The sequence below is a fragment of the Eretmochelys imbricata genome, chromosome 9 (genome assembly GCF_965152235.1).
Source record: "Eretmochelys imbricata isolate rEreImb1 chromosome 9, rEreImb1.hap1, whole genome shotgun sequence".
In the NCBI taxonomy this organism is placed as follows: Eukaryota; Metazoa; Chordata; order Testudines; family Cheloniidae; genus Eretmochelys; species Eretmochelys imbricata.
In genome coordinates, this window is record NC_135580.1 from 48,851,786 (window position 1) to 48,866,936 (window position 15,151).

Consider the following 15,151-nt stretch of genomic DNA (forward strand, 5'->3'; position numbering starts at 1 on the left):
GGCGGCCTCAGTGGGCGCATGCGCACCCGTTTGGGCCACAGGCGGAGAGTTTGGATTTGGCCGATCTGTTAGAGCGGCTCCTGTGGCCGGGCCAGGCGCTAGCGCCGCCCCCTCCCCCTCCCCCTCCCCCGGCGGTGGGCCGGGCTCGGCGGCGGTAGCGCTGGCCGCCTCGCGCGGGGTTGGGTGCCGTCGTTGCCGCGCGCGCCCCCAAGATGGCGTGTGTGCTGGAGACGCCGCTCCGCATGAGCGTCCTCTCGGTGAGTGCCCGGCCCTTCCCCAGCGGGGCCCTGGAGCCCGCTCGGCGGCTTGTCCTGTGCGGTGTTATGCAGGAGGGGGAAACCCGACGGAGCCCTAGTGCGGGCGCGGGCGGCCGGGGGCTCTGGCTCCCCCCTGCCCTTCCTCTCCGGGCGGCCGGGGGCCCTGGCTTCTTTACCGAGGTCAGCTTGGATCTGTCCCAGGCGAGCAGCGTTAGGTGCTGTCAGTTGGGGACGCTCCCCCAGGCGTGCCCTGTTGGGCCCGCGGGCAGGGGCCTGGCTGTGCCAGCCATCATGGCCTGGGCCTGTCAGTGCAGAGATAGGAAGCTGCCCACTGGTGTGAGTGTGACCCCCTAGTGCCCGGCGCCTGTGCATCCCGGCGGCGGGGAAGAGAGACCCAGGAGAAACCACAGGGCCCAGGGTGGGGAGAGCGAGCCACCTCAGTTCGCCTTCTCGTCCCTCCTCGCTCTTCCTCTACTACCGAGGACGGCGGGCCCCAGGCAAGATAAGGCACCCCCTTGTGGAGCTGGGGAGGATCCAGGAGGGACGCACTGAAGGGAAAAGAGATGGGGAAGCACATATGAGACATGCGGAAGAGGTGAGAAAGGATAGAGGAAATAGATAAAACTAGACAAATTGGAAAATAGCATGAAAGAGGGAGAGAATGTGTCTGTTGGAAAAAAGGAATAAAGAAATGAAAATGGTGCCTAAATGAAGACAGAAAATTATAGTTTAGTGTATGTATGCCTTTTGCGTATGTGTCTGTATTTTATTAGGTTTCAGAGTAGCAGCCGTGTTAGTCAGTATTCGCAAAAAGAAAAGGAGTACTTGTGGCACCTTAGAGACTAACCAGTTTATTTGAGCATAAGCTTTCGTGAGCTACAGCTCACTTCATCAGATACATAAAGTGGAAAATGCAGTGAGGATGTTTTATACACACAGACCATGAAAAAATGGGTGTTTATCACTTCAAAAGGTTTTCTCTCCCCCCCACCCCACTCTCCTGCTGATAATAGCTTATCTAAAGTGATCACTCTCCTTACAATGTGCATGATAATCAAGGTGGGCCATTTCCAGCACAAATCCAGGGTTTAACAAAACCTTTTGAAGTGATAAACATCCATTTTTTCATGGTCTGTGTGCATAAAACATCCTCACTGCATTTTCCACTTTATGCATCCTATGAAGTGAGCTGTAGCTCACGAAAGCTTATGCTCAAATAAATTGGTTAGTCGCTAAGGTGCTACAAGTACTCCTTTTCTTTTTGTATTTTATTATGTAGCTAATAGATGCCTTATAGCTAGATGTGGGGAAAGATGTAAGAGCCAAAACAGTATTGTGTACTAACACTTTTTGTGTTGGATACTCTAATTTAAAAAAATCAGTGTTTTGGATGTTAAATATTCAGGATTCTCTGGTTCTTTTTGTTGCAATATATATAATTTTCAGTGTTGTTGTCCCCCCCACTCCACCCCCCCCCGATGCAGATATGGTAGTATTACTTCCTTTTTTCAGAAAGTATTCATTTTACCTTCCTCTACCCGTATTGGTGTTGAATCTACACAGTTTCACTATAAACTTTGCACCATATATAGGGATGCAGGTTCCTTTCTTATGAAAACTGCTGTCAGTTCAGGGCTTTTGAAGCTCCCTTGCCCACTCATCACTGGCAAATAGTAATTTTGTCTTGGTCACTGAAGACTGCTCTTTGTAGCACTTTTGAGTGCTCTTCTGATGGCCATGTTACTGCTGTCTTGTGAAGAGGCTCATCCGCTGCTGCTATGCTGACATGTTGGTGTAGACAACATGATGTCCTTCCTCTACAGCACTGGAGTTTTAGAATGGAAAAACCCAGGAGTCGTAGCATGAAAGTATTTCCTTTTCCTGTTGGTCTGAAGGGAGGAGGTAACAGACAGAATACCCATGGTGGTTGCACTCTAGTGCACCCACCATTGCGCTGAGAAAAAGTGGAAGGTTGTGATTAGAGAAAAAGGAAAGATTGTTGTGGCGTTTCTTTGATTTTTTGTTATAATTGGCAGTGGTTTTTATTTAAATGGCAAAATAAAGGAATACATTGCCCCTTCACCTCTGGGTAACAGTGTTTATTACTAAATGCAACTGTCCCACATCTTAAAATGAAAACACTGTGAACCAAAATCCTACTTGCCAGTCTGAAATGGGTACCTTAAAAGCTGAAGTATCTGTGTCTTTAATTTTGATTATTAAGCTTTTAAGCAGTGTGAAGGCAAGTGTTACTTGTGTTTGAATAGAATAGTGCCAAGGTTATATTATACCCCAGTTGCTATTTGTTTTTTATATTACCATTTCTGTTCGCTACTCCTTACAAGACTGAAGGATATATATTTTGAAACTATGAGCAAATAAATTCTGGTAACAATAGATATGAAAAATCTGGGGAGGTTTGAGAGACTCATTCTTATGGATATTGGTGATGAGATGTTCCTCCCAGCAGTGAGTGAACAAGTTAACCTTTGGGTGGCAGGGTTAGTACTAGTCAATAAGCTAAAGGACCGTCTAGATTAGAATCAGCACTTATTGGGAGGTCTTCATTTTGCATTTATACACAGGGTTTGCTCTGGATATATTTCTGGTGGTGGTGGAAGTCTACTACTGAGCCCGTTCTACTCTCAAAAGCTTCATCCTTGGGACAGATAGGCAAGCATTCCTGTAGAATGTAGGTGGCATAATGAAGCAGGGGGCCTTTAGGTTCTTTTCGCTTCTCCCAGATAGTCATGAGATGGTAGGGAGGAAGATAATGGACATCCTTGAAATTCAGCTGGATAAAGAGGAGTAAATTAAATCCAAGGGCACATATTTCCCCACTCAAAAAGCATGACTGAACTTAGTTCCCTTTCATTCCTCAAGAAAGTCATTGGGGAGGAATATGAGAAGCCTAATAAAGGGAAAAGGCTCAGCTGGCAAACAATACCATTTTTCCAGGTTGGCATCCATTCTTCCAAACTGGATGCCTGTAGTTAACTCTACATGTTAGTTTAGGAAAGCCTAAATAAGTCATCAGACTTTCAGGAGTGCTGAGTACCAGCAAATTCCATTAAAGTCAATGGAATCTCTGCGTGCTCTCCACCTTTGAAAATTAGGCCACCTTTTATTGTGGCCTGATGAATTTTCTGGGAAGTTGAGAACAGTTTGCTGAGATGAAAGAAAAACACTTTGTTGTATGTATGTCATCGTGAACTTGGAGTGGAAGCTTTCCCTCCCTTCTTCCCTTCTAGGAAGGGAAGATTTGGGATGCTAGTCACTTGAATGCACTTCCAACCTTGGACATCTTAAGGGAAAATAAATGGCGCATAAATATTTAGCGGATACATATGTAGTTTCTGGGATCAGAGTTTTAAATTAGTCTTGTGAGGAATGCAGTGTGTATTGTTACTGTATGCGTTGGAGTGTGTTGGACTTATTTATAGAAAGGCAGACTCTGTCAATGAAAGTGGCGAATGTGATGTGTGAGGGTAAGGTGTGTTGAAGAAGGATACCTTAACTGAGCACTCCCTTGTTTTTAGGGTTTATGTAGGTGGGTATTCCTCTTGAGCAACCTTAACTGTTTTATGAACTTTTTTCCTGTGTGGGGTTATAATACATCTCCACAAAAAAAAGTTAACGAACTGGTAATGTTCCGCAAGTGTTGCCTTTCCGTTCAACCACAAAAAAGTGGTTAAATTACAAATTAAGGCAACACTGACATCTAGACCAAACATGACTCATTTGTCTCAAACACAAACATTAGAATGCCCACACAATTCCTTTCATTCCCAATGTATGAATACCAAAATAAGCACATCCCATTCAAAATTGCACTCTCACACACAGTGTTAACGCCTAACTTAGAAGTTGTTTGGTTGTAAATATTATGCATTTGAATGTGATCGTGCAGTTCTATCACTATCTTATCTGGTAGGTTTTGTAGTTTTGTGTCTCATTGGGCATTGCTGTTAATTTGGAATTTGCCACTGCATGAATTGACAAAGTATAAATTCTCTTTTTCTCCGTAGGAAGTAACTGCTAGCAGTCGCCATTATGTTGACAGATTATTTGATCCTGATCCCCAGAAAGTCCTGCAAGGTGTCATGTAAGTAATATGAACTTGAGTTTTAAGTTCTATCATTAGTAGTCTAGGTTTGCTTGAAACCCGGCAGCTTTGCACTTGAAGGGAAAGAAAGGGATACTCTGCAAATTTCTACATGAATTTATTTTGGAAAGTATTACATGGATCAGATACAAACACACAATCATATTTTAGTATATTATCGCTTTGTAGTGCATACTGTTGGTAGCGCAGCCTCACAATCACCAGAAGAGCAGCAGGTGCCCTTCTTTCAGGTCTGATTGGAATTCTGTCCTTATTCCATCACCACAGCAGATGTGTCCACCCTCTGCTTTAACAGTCTTCCCTTGCTAGTATGTATAGAACATTGTATTGACCTTCTGACTCAGCCTCAGCACAGGGAAGCCTCTCTCAACTTGCTCAGGCAGAATCTATTTTTTCTCTTCCTCTAGCCTAGCATCAGTAGTAGTAGGGAGAAGGTGTTGATAGAAAGATTTTGAAGGAAAACTTTCAGGGTTTGTTGACTGATGCTATAAGGTTGTTTCCTGTCTCAACTTGGGTCCACAAATTCTTCATCCCTCCACCTTTACACAGCAAAAAAGGCCTTGAGCTGCCCAGGACTGACTTCCTGGGACAGGCTGTCTCCTTGCCTTTCAACTCTCTCTCATGTGTCCCAGAGTGTGTCTTGGCACTAATGCCTGGCCCCTCTGTTGATTACTACCTTGAAAGTCCACAAACACACTACAACACTGCTTCTTGGGTCAGTCTGCTCTTATAGAACTGGAAACACCTCAGGCTCCCATCTGGCTCTTAAGCCTCAAGTTGTTCTCTGTTTAAACAGCAACTCTGACTTGGATCAAGACACACTTCCCTACCCCAAATCATGCAGTGTAAATGTTACAGATTCTTTGTCTTCACTCAGTGTAGAAGAATCAGACTCCATCTGCACTCTCCTTTCCCCCACGCTTGCTTTTTGAGAAGGCCAAGGTCCAGTCTCACTTATGGTTCCTTCCCAAGCCCATCTCATTCTCTAGCCAAGTTTTGCCATAAGTCTCTAAGGAAAAAATTGTCTAAAAAGAAGCAAAAATTGCAGTCAGCCTCTTCGGATAACTCAACTAATCATCGAAAGCATTTCCCTAGATCAGAGGCATCAGACTCATTCTGTGGTGAGGACTTGATTACCTTTTCACTCAGGCTGTGGGCTGGGAGTAAAATTCACGGGCAAGAAGTGAATCTTGCAATCTAGTCTGACTACAGAATGTGCTTTTCAGTTAGTGAAGTTAAATATTGCATTAAAGACAATTTAAATAAATGCATTTTGTTTCCTTCCTTTTTGTCAAATTAGATCTTTGTTCCCACTGTAGGCAGTCCTCCCCACACCCCCACCCCTTTTATAAACTTTTCTTGTCTCAATTCTGTATTCTGGACACTGCATCCTGCCTCTTTGTCACCACACTCTTCCCCATGGTACTTATATGCACTCCTTTCTCACCCACCCATCCCCTTTGGGGATCTGGGATCTCCCCTCTTGCTTTCCCCACCTTTTGGGCACTAGTGCTGTGGGGGGCAGCAGGGGACACTTCTCCCCTGAACTTGTTGCTCCAAACAGCCAGTTCTTCTGAGCCTGTTGCTGTGGGCCTTGGCAGCAACGTGTGAGGGAAGAGCTTCAAGGAAGAGACTGCCTTGAAATTAGAGCAGTAGCCTCCGCATGGTGGAGGCAGCCAATACTTTTAAAATTTTTAAATCAGTAGGTCCAAGTAACTTGTATCCAAGAGGTTTTTAAAAAAGAGATGGGTGAAGATCTTGCTTGAGCATTGGTGTCCATTTTCAAAAGGTCTTGGAACCCTGGAAAAGTTCCAGAAGACTGGAAGAAAGCTAATATGCCAATATTTTAGGAGTAATTGGGATGACCTGTGTAATTATAGGCCTGTCAGTCTGAGATCAACACCAAATAAGATAATGGAGCAGTTGACGTGGGACTCGATGAATATAGACTTAAAGGAGGGTAATATAGTTAATGCCAATCAACATGGGTTTTTGGACAATAGATCTTGTTAAACTAACTTGATATCTCCTTTTGATGAGATTATAAGTTTGACTGAGAAGGGTAACATGTTGATGTAATATACTTAGGGCTGGTCTACGCTCCAGAGGTAAGTTGATGTAAGACCGCTTATGTTGACCTAACTCTGTAGGTGTCTACACTACAATGGTGCTCCCGCTGATGAGAGTCGCCCACTACAGCGACCTAATAACTCCACTTCCATGAGAGGTGTAATGCTTTGTTCCATGTAGTTAGGGTGTAATTACATTGCTTGTTGGATGTCAGCCTGACCCCCCGCATCTCTCACCAGGAGGCTGTCGGTCTTGGGTTCTTCTCTGCCCCTCTCCCCCAGTCCCTCACTGGGAGGCTGTCGGGCTCTCCTTCGCCTCCCTCCCTCAAATCCCTCACTGGGAGGCGACAGCAGGGATCCAGACTGGCAGCCCCAGAAGCGGGTCTGGTGCTCTGGGCTGTGAGCACCACATGGGGCTGTCAGTGCTCTACAATGCCTCACTTCAGTTGGTGGAAGAGCTCCTGGTGAGGACCTGCACTGCCAACAGAAGGGGCCACTATGGACATGAAAGGCTGCTGTAATTACTGTGGGGGCTATATGTTGACTTGACTTAATTTTGTAGTGTAGACAAAGCCTTAGACTTTCGTGAGGCATTTGACTTAGTACCGCACAATATATTAATTAAAAAAAAGTAGAACAATATCAAATTAACATGGCACATGTTAAATTAATTAAAAACTGGCTAACTGATATGTCTCTAAATATAATTGTAAACAGGGAATCCTCGTGGAGTGGGTGTGTTTTTACTGGGTTCCCGCAGGAATTGGTTTTTGGCCCTATACTATTTAACATTTTTATTAATGACCTGGAAGAAAACATAAAATTATCACTGTTAGTTTGCAGGTGACACAACAAATGGGGGAGTGGTTAATAATAAAGAGGATAGGTCATTGATACAGGTGATCTGGATTGCTTGGTAAGCAGGTGCAAGCAAACAATATGCTTTTTAATATGGTTAAATGTAAACATATACATCTAGGAACAAAGAATGTAGTCTACACTTACAGAATGGAAGACTCTATCCTGGGAAACAGACTCTGAAAAGGATTGAGGATATTGATGGATAATCAAGCTGAACATGAGGAGCTCCCAGTAGCACACGGTGCCAAATGAGCCAATGCAATCCTTGGATGCATAAATGTGGGAATCTCAAGTAGGAGTAGAGAGGTTATATTACCTCTGTATTTGGCACTGGTGTGACCGCTGCTGCAATACTGTGTCCAGTTCTGGTTTCCACAGTTCTGGAAGAATGCTGATAAATCAGAGAGGTTCAGAGAAGAGCCTCAAAAATGATGAAAGGATTAGAAAACATGCGTTTTAGTGACAGACTGAAGGAGCTCAATCTATTTAGCTGAACAAAGAGCATAAGGGGTGACTTGATTAGTCTATAATTGTCTATATGGGTAACAAATATTTGATAATAGGCTCTTCAGTATAGCAGAGAAATGTATAACATGACCCAATGGCTGAAAGTTGAAGCTAGACAAATTCAGGCTTGAAATAAGGTGTAAAATAACAGTGAGTAGTTAATCAGTGGAGCAGTTTATCAAGGGTTATGGTGGATTCTCCATAACTGGTAATTCTTAAATCAAGATCGGATGTTTTTCTAAATATATGCTCTAAGAATTATTTTGGGGAAGTTCTATGGTCTGTGTTACACAGAAGGTCAGACTACATGATCACAGTGGTCCCTTTTTGGCTTCATAATTTATGAAGAAGATATGCTGAGCACTTGCAGCAGCCACAGACTTCAGCGAAACTTGTGTGTCCACTAGGGACATAGGAGCTGTGTGTGGGTGGGGCATAGGAGCTGTGTGTGGGTGGGGCATAGGGTGAACAGATTTTATAGGGACAGTCTCGATATTTGGGGCTTTGTCTTATATAAAGTGCCTATTATCTCTCTCCTCCCCTCCCCCAAGCCCTTGTCCCAGTTTTTCAGACTTGCTGTCTGGTCACCCTAGTGGAGCATGCTCATTGCAGGCAGATTTTTTGGAGAACAGAGCTGCCAGTCTCTAACGAAGCACTGCGCATCTGCATATAACTTGGTCAAATTTGGGTGGATTTTTCATAGGGAAAGGAAAAGCCAGGCACATCTGACACTAATGCAAACTCCACCAAATTTGAAGTCCATGTTCCAAAGCCTGTAGGTGCTAATGCTTCTAAACACACACACATACGTATGTATGTACGTTATGGAAAGTTTTTACCTGAACAGCTTGGCAAAGTTATAAACAATTGAAAAAACGGTTTTTGTAATGGAAAAGCGTTAGACAACAGTAGCTACCAGTTCTGCCTAGAATTTCCTTCTTTTTCCCTGGCTTTTAGGGGGAAAAAATCAGGAAGAGACGAAAACGCTTAATCTTTCTGTTGACCTTGCTTAAATAGTGGTACAGAGAAAAGCAAACACAAACTGACAAGCAAATCCAATTAAAATTGTGTCTGTAAATGTAAAATTCCATGGATTGCACTGCAACTGTAAGATTGGTGGAAATTTTTTAGTGCACCTGGTGCAAATATTGTTTTCTTAACACCTAACTCCTCCTTAGTTGGCATGGTGACTAGCCTTCAGTTAGGAACACACACGCAAACTTAGTCTTCTAAAGTTTATTTTAATGTGTTTTTTTTTTTTAAAAAAAAAGGCATTTCAGTTGTTTTGCCCTTATCTCAGAGATGGGCAAACTACAGTCCGTGGGCCACATCCGTCCTGTGGGACCGTCTTGCCCGGCTCCTGAGCTTTTGTCCGGGGAGGCTAGCCCCTGGCCCCTCCCCTGCTGTCCCCCCTCCCCCGCAGCATCGCTGCTCTGCCAGCGCTCTGGCCCGCCACTCCTGCTGGGCAGCATGGCTGCGAGCTCCTGCCGCTCTGAGCGGCATGGTAAGGGAGCGGGGGCAGGGGGGTTGCATAAAGGGCGGGCAGTCAGGGGACAGGGAGCAGGGGGTGGAGGTTCTGGGGGCGGCAGTCAGAGGACAGGAAACGGGGCGGGGGGGGGGGGGTTGAAAAGGTGTGGGAGTCCTGAGGGGCCTGTCAGGGATGGGGGTGTGGATGGGGTCGGGACAGGGAGCAGGGGGTGTTGGATAGGGGTCAGGGCAGACAGGGAACGGGGGGAGTTGGATAGGCATGGGAGTCCCAGGGGCCTGTCATGGCACGCGGGGGTCCCGGGCAGGGGCAGTCAGGGGACAAGGAGTGGGGGGGGTTGGATGTGTTGAGGGCTCTAAGGGGGGCAGTCAAGGGGTGGAAAGTGGGAGGGGGCAGATAGGGGGCAGGGGCCAGGCTGTTTGTGGAGGCACAGCCTTCCCTACCCAGCCCTCCATACAGTTTTGCAACCCCAATGTGGCCCTCGGACCAAAAAGTTTGCCAACCCCTGCCTTATCTAAATCCCCCAAAAGGTCCAACATGGAAACACTTTGGCTGTAAAGTGAGACTTTGTTGAAAAAACTGTGAGTGAAAATAGAGGGCCTTAATGGCAGTCTGAACATTGCTTTGGATAGAGAACTTTCTAATAGCGAACACTGAAGATGAGAAACCATTTGAAAAAAATTGGGGTACAGTTTTACTTAATCTGACTCTGAAAGGTTAGAGTTGTGAAATGCATGAACGGAATTTAGAAGTCTTGTGTATCTTGCCTTTCTGCTAGTTCGAAGGGTTTTGAATAGTCAAAAATGAATTTTTTTATGCTTTCTGCATTTGCAAAGTCTAAGATCAATTACATCTTGATACAGTTTGAGAGAAGTTAAGAAATTTGTTCTATTGAGTTGTCTGGAAGCTGGTAATGTAACAGACTGCTGGTCTTCCCTGAAACTCATTGAGAATCATGTGTGTAATAAAAGCAACTAATGTAAAAAATCCAAGTGAGTGCTTTGTGGTTTTTAGTATACAACAGTAACTTTCTGCACCATATTAGATTGCAAACTAAGCATTTCAACAGGAGCTTGCCTGGGATGTAGAACTGTTATATTAGACAGCTGCCTCTTGTGTGGAGTAGTCCTGCCTTCTTATCCTAGGTACTATCTAACCTCCACTACCATACGATCTGAGCACCTTACTGTCCCTTAATGAATGTATTCTCATAATATCCCTGTGAGGTAGGAAAGTGCTGTTATTTCCACTCTACAGCTGGGGAACCAGAGGCATAGAGGCTGTTGTTTGCAGTGTTGTTGTAGCCGTGTTGATCTCAGGATATGAGAGACACAAGGTGGGTGAGATAATATCTTTTATTGGATCACCTTCTGTTGCTGGAAAACCTGGGGTCTTCAAGCTTATCTTTTCCACCAACAGAAGTTGGTCTCACATACAGGTTGTAACCTTCACTAAGGTTAAACAGGAAGCCTGTGGTGGAGCAGGGAGTTAAACCCTTGTCTCCGGTGTCCCAGGCTTGCACCCTAATCACTGGACTATCCTTCCTTCCTTCCTCTCCCCTTTGGTAAGAAGTGACTTTTCCCTGCTCCCATCAGAACCGTGCTTCTGATTTCACATTACCAAGGTTTAATGTTTTCCCCACAGCTGACTTATTTTAGATGCTGGCTGAAGTAGGTGGGCATGATCAAGTGGTCCATCTGACTTCATCAGTAATGACTTGCTTCCACGTGTGATTCTAACGTAAAGTGGTATGGGTTTTTGCTCATTTGAATGAGCTGGGGCAGAGTGGAAACCTGGAGATCTGGGTTTTGTGGCCAAAGATGTTGGAAAGGTACTGTGTCCTGAAGCAGTGTTCAGCTCTGTAGGTGCAGAATGGAGATCTGAAAGAGTTTGATAGAATCTGTGGAAACAGGGCTCAATTTTATAAAATTTACTTAGTACCTCAGCATAATTTACCAGGGTTTGTTTTTCTTTCTGGATTTACAGAGATATGAAAAATGCTGTAATTGGAAACAACAAACAAAAAGCGAACTTGATTGTTTTGGGAGCAGTTCCAAGGTATGTCCTCTGCTACTCTTTTTTTCACTAATTCACAATAGGTTGGGAATAAATATCTCTACATCACAGGCACTGCTTTTGACCTGATTTTGAAAGCTGTAGTTGGCTGATTACTTTCCCTAATGTAATTTTTAGAGACTTGGAATATTTAAGTTCATGTATTACAGAACAGGTGATTGAGTAAATATGCTTATCATTGGAATGTTAAGGAATTAATTAAAGCAATCTTGGCATATTGTTATGAAAACCTACCGGCCTAAGTACAAAATCTAATTTCCAACTTTTATAACATTGATGATAGATAAGTGATTATATTTTACTCCCATGCTGTAGTAAATCAATCTGTGAGAGGGCTAGCAGAATTTTGCAATTTTACATTAAAGGTACCATTCTAAAGCAATAACGTAATAAACACAAAGATAACCTTAGTTTCTGTCCCTTACCCAGTTCACAGAATAACAAAAATAAAGAAATAATTTCCCAGTATCACCAACTTATTGCTTCAGCAAGTGTTAATGCTTCCTGGTTCCACTGGTGCAAATTAATGGGATGCTTCTTTTGTGCTTCTCTGGTACCCAATGAGAAATTGTCATTTTGTGACTCTTCCCTTCCCCTCCACAAGGCTTGGCTGTCATTCAGCCTTTAGCTGCAGCAAGGTGACAGGAGGGGGAATATGTGGAAGAACAGAGTGCACCAATTGTGCTGTCATTGTGCAGCCCACTCTTGGTCCCAACTCGGGTCCCGGTCCCGCCTCGTGAGGCAGGTTCTGGTGGCTCATGAAAGAGTGGCTTGCGTTAACAGGTCCTATCTGCTCTTCCCTGGCAGGACAGTAGGCTTGCAGGGTGACGCTAGTCTTCCAGATTCCCCAGGAGTTTACACTGATGAAAAGGCTCTCCAAAATCTGGTGAACTTTCCCTCTTCTTCCCTCCTTACCAAATGCAAATAGCTTAAAGGAAGACGCTAGCTTCAGGGTTGGTAAAAACCAGGTATTTGCTAGAGTACAGGCATAGTTCAGGGCAGATTCCACCCCCTAAAAAGATGCCCCTGGGGTTCTCTCTGTTGAAGAGCACTCTTCCTCTTGAACCTTCTAACAGGTGTATTTATTCTCCAGTTCTTGAATCTGGCTTTCCTTCAAATTGAGCAGACCTTCCAAGCCTTTGTGTGCCTCTTATCGTCCCATCCTCTGCTGTTGCTGTGCATACAGAGGGTGGGGAGATTCCCCCTTCTTTTGAGCCTGATACTGAAATTCCAGAGTCTGTATCCCAAATTCCAGAGTCTGCCAAGATCTTCAATGTCATGAAAATATGTTGTGAGGATCCTAAAGAGTCAGCCTGTAACTAGAAAAAGATTCTCCATTTATCCTGATAAAACCTATAGGGAAAAGACCTTGCCTGTCTTCATTTTGTACTCCTGGGGGCATTTTGCGCTAAAAAATTAAAAATTCTGCACACTATATTTTAAAATTCTGCAAATTTTATTTGTCAGAATAACACTACATAATCATGCCAGTTCCAAGTATTCGGTAATTTATTTCAAAATACCTGTCAGCAAGTATGTCTGTAACAATACACACACACACACACTCTCGCTCCTACCCCCCCCCCCCCCCGGAGTACAGAGTTAAAGAAACCTCTATGACAACCTAGTTCCTCTTTCTCTGTCCCTTTCCACGCCACCAGAGCCCAATCGGGGGGCCAGACACCCACAGCTACTCCCCCTAAGAGCCCAGCCACGGAGCTCCTCACCCAGACAATACACCCAACCCGCCTCCCCTACAGAGCCCAGTCGTGGGGGCCCCCCCTTTGCCCAGACACCTGCCCCCTCTCCTCCCCAGAGCCCAGCTGTGGCCCCCCAAGTCCAGACACCTACCCCCATGCACCCCAGAGCTCAGGGATCCAGAGGGAGAAACAGCCTGATGCTTGGTCCCTGGCTTGCATGGAGTTTCCTGCGTGTCTCTATCTCCTTCCCTCAGGGGAAGCTGGGAACTGCAGCTGCCAGGAACCCTCTAGTTCCCTCCCCTGCTCCCCAGGAGTGTCTTCTATGTGTGAGCTGGGCTCTGCCGGGTCCAGAGGCCCCTAGTGGCAGTCAGCAGCACTGCAGCCAATTTCTGTGGGGGAAACCAAATTCTGCATGCACAACATTCATTTCTGCGAAATTTTGCATTGCGCAGTGGTGCAGAATTCCTCAAGAGTAATTTTGGTAAAGATCATGCTGGGAAGTATCCTATATTAAGGATTTTAGGGCCATGTTTATTAATAAATATAAGTTGGACTGGAAGACCCGGGAAGATTTTTCTCCCTGGCTGGATTGTTCAATGACAGCGTCTCCCAAATAATCCTCTGTCCCTTTAGAGGCTGATATAATCACCCCAGGGCCTCTTAGACAGAGATAAATCAGATCACAGAATAGTACTTGAAAGACTCCTTTTGCTTCCTATAATGTGGTAGTGAAATTTAAGTTTAAAAAAAAAAAAGGAATGAATGAATTCCAAATCAAAGTCCCCAGTGAACCTTTACAGTCCAGTTCCTTTTGGAAATCCAGCAAGCACGCCAGACCTTCCCAGACTAGGGTTCAGAATAAGCATCCCCTTGATGTCAGTTCACTCTGTTCAGTAGGATAAATTAAGGAGTTGATTTCAACACCACCTCTTTCCCACCCCCCCTCCCAAAAAAAAAAAAAAAGAAAGAAAAGAAAAATTGGACTGCATTTACTCAGGGTAAATTGATTCTCTCCATAGTGACATGGGGGGTATATTACAGAATTCTTCTCTCCCTCCCCAAGTGGATAGCCAGATCGAAGAATTCTGTAACACCCCCCCCATGTCACTAAGGAGAGAATCAGTTTGCCCTCAGTATATATAAATAAAATCTCCCCAGCCTCTTCTTTCCTCAATGTAATTATTTTCTGTCCCTTTCTCTGTGTTTCCCTCAGCATTCTTTTGGCAAGTTTTCATTTTGTCTTCTTGACAAAGGAGCCACTTACTAATTTTCCCATCCTGATTATTTCTTAGGAGCATCCTTAACTTTTTTCCATTTCTCAAAAAACAAGGGGGACACTCATCTAAAACTACAAAACTAGTTAGTTCATTAGTCCGTTGTCAAAAATTAAAATGGAATCCCATGTCCTCCCTGTCAGCCCTCAGACCAAGGGTTTTTCTGGTGAATATAGATGTGCAAAGTACTTTTCTTCACATCTGTATACCATCAAAAGTTCCAGCATTTTTCAATAGGATGACCTAATTTCCAATAAGGTTTTTACCTTTCAGCTTTGCAGCCATCACAAAAACTTTCATAAAAATGATGTGGTTGCACTTTTCTCAAGAGAGGGAATCTTAATGTAATCCCATATTTCAGCTACCTAGTAACAGATCCTTTCTAAGAAACACTATGGGAGGTGACCAGATACAAACAACTTTTTAAAAAGGAGTACTTGTGGCACCTTAGAGACTAACAGATTTATTTGAGCATAAGCTTTCGTGAGCTACAGCTCACTTCATCGGATGCTCATCCGATGAAGTGAGCTGTAGCTCACGAAAGCTTATGCTCAAATAAATTTGTTAGTCTCTAAGGTGCTACAAGTACTCCTTTTCTTTTTGCGAATACAGACTAACAGGGCTGCTACTCTGGAACAACTTTTAGTCTCTGGGTTTAATCAATGCAACAAAGATTTTTGATGCCTCAACATCTGTCTTGCTTTGAAGCACTTGCAGAAATTTTAAAAACTGTTACTCCCATTGCTTGACAGGGTGGAGTAGCTGGAATAGCTCAGTAATTTTGTGCATGTCTAG

At 44.2% G+C, this 15,151-nt stretch overlaps 1 protein-coding gene across 12 annotated transcripts in view; it reads left to right on the forward strand.

The window, feature by feature from the left end:
- The first annotated feature begins 137 nt into the window (after positions 1–137).
- The window catches only part of ARMC8 (armadillo repeat containing 8), a 181,819-nt gene continuing 166,805 nt past the window's right edge, over positions 138–15,151 (forward strand). For 8 of the 12 annotated variants that reach the window (XR_013347187.1, XR_013347191.1, XR_013347188.1 and 5 more), the window contains exons 1-3: positions 138–257; positions 4,286–4,362; positions 11,293–11,364. Coding sequence is in view for 3 of the 12 variants with exons in the window: in XM_077827229.1 (XP_077683355.1) it covers positions 213–257; positions 4,286–4,362; positions 11,293–11,364 (194 nt within the window). In the remaining 9 variants the exon portion in view is untranslated. Of the gene's footprint in view, positions 258–4,285; positions 4,363–11,292; positions 11,365–15,151 lie in introns of those variants that run through there. The other 4 variants (XR_013347195.1, XR_013347193.1, XR_013347192.1 and 1 more) reach the window with 2 other exon arrangements.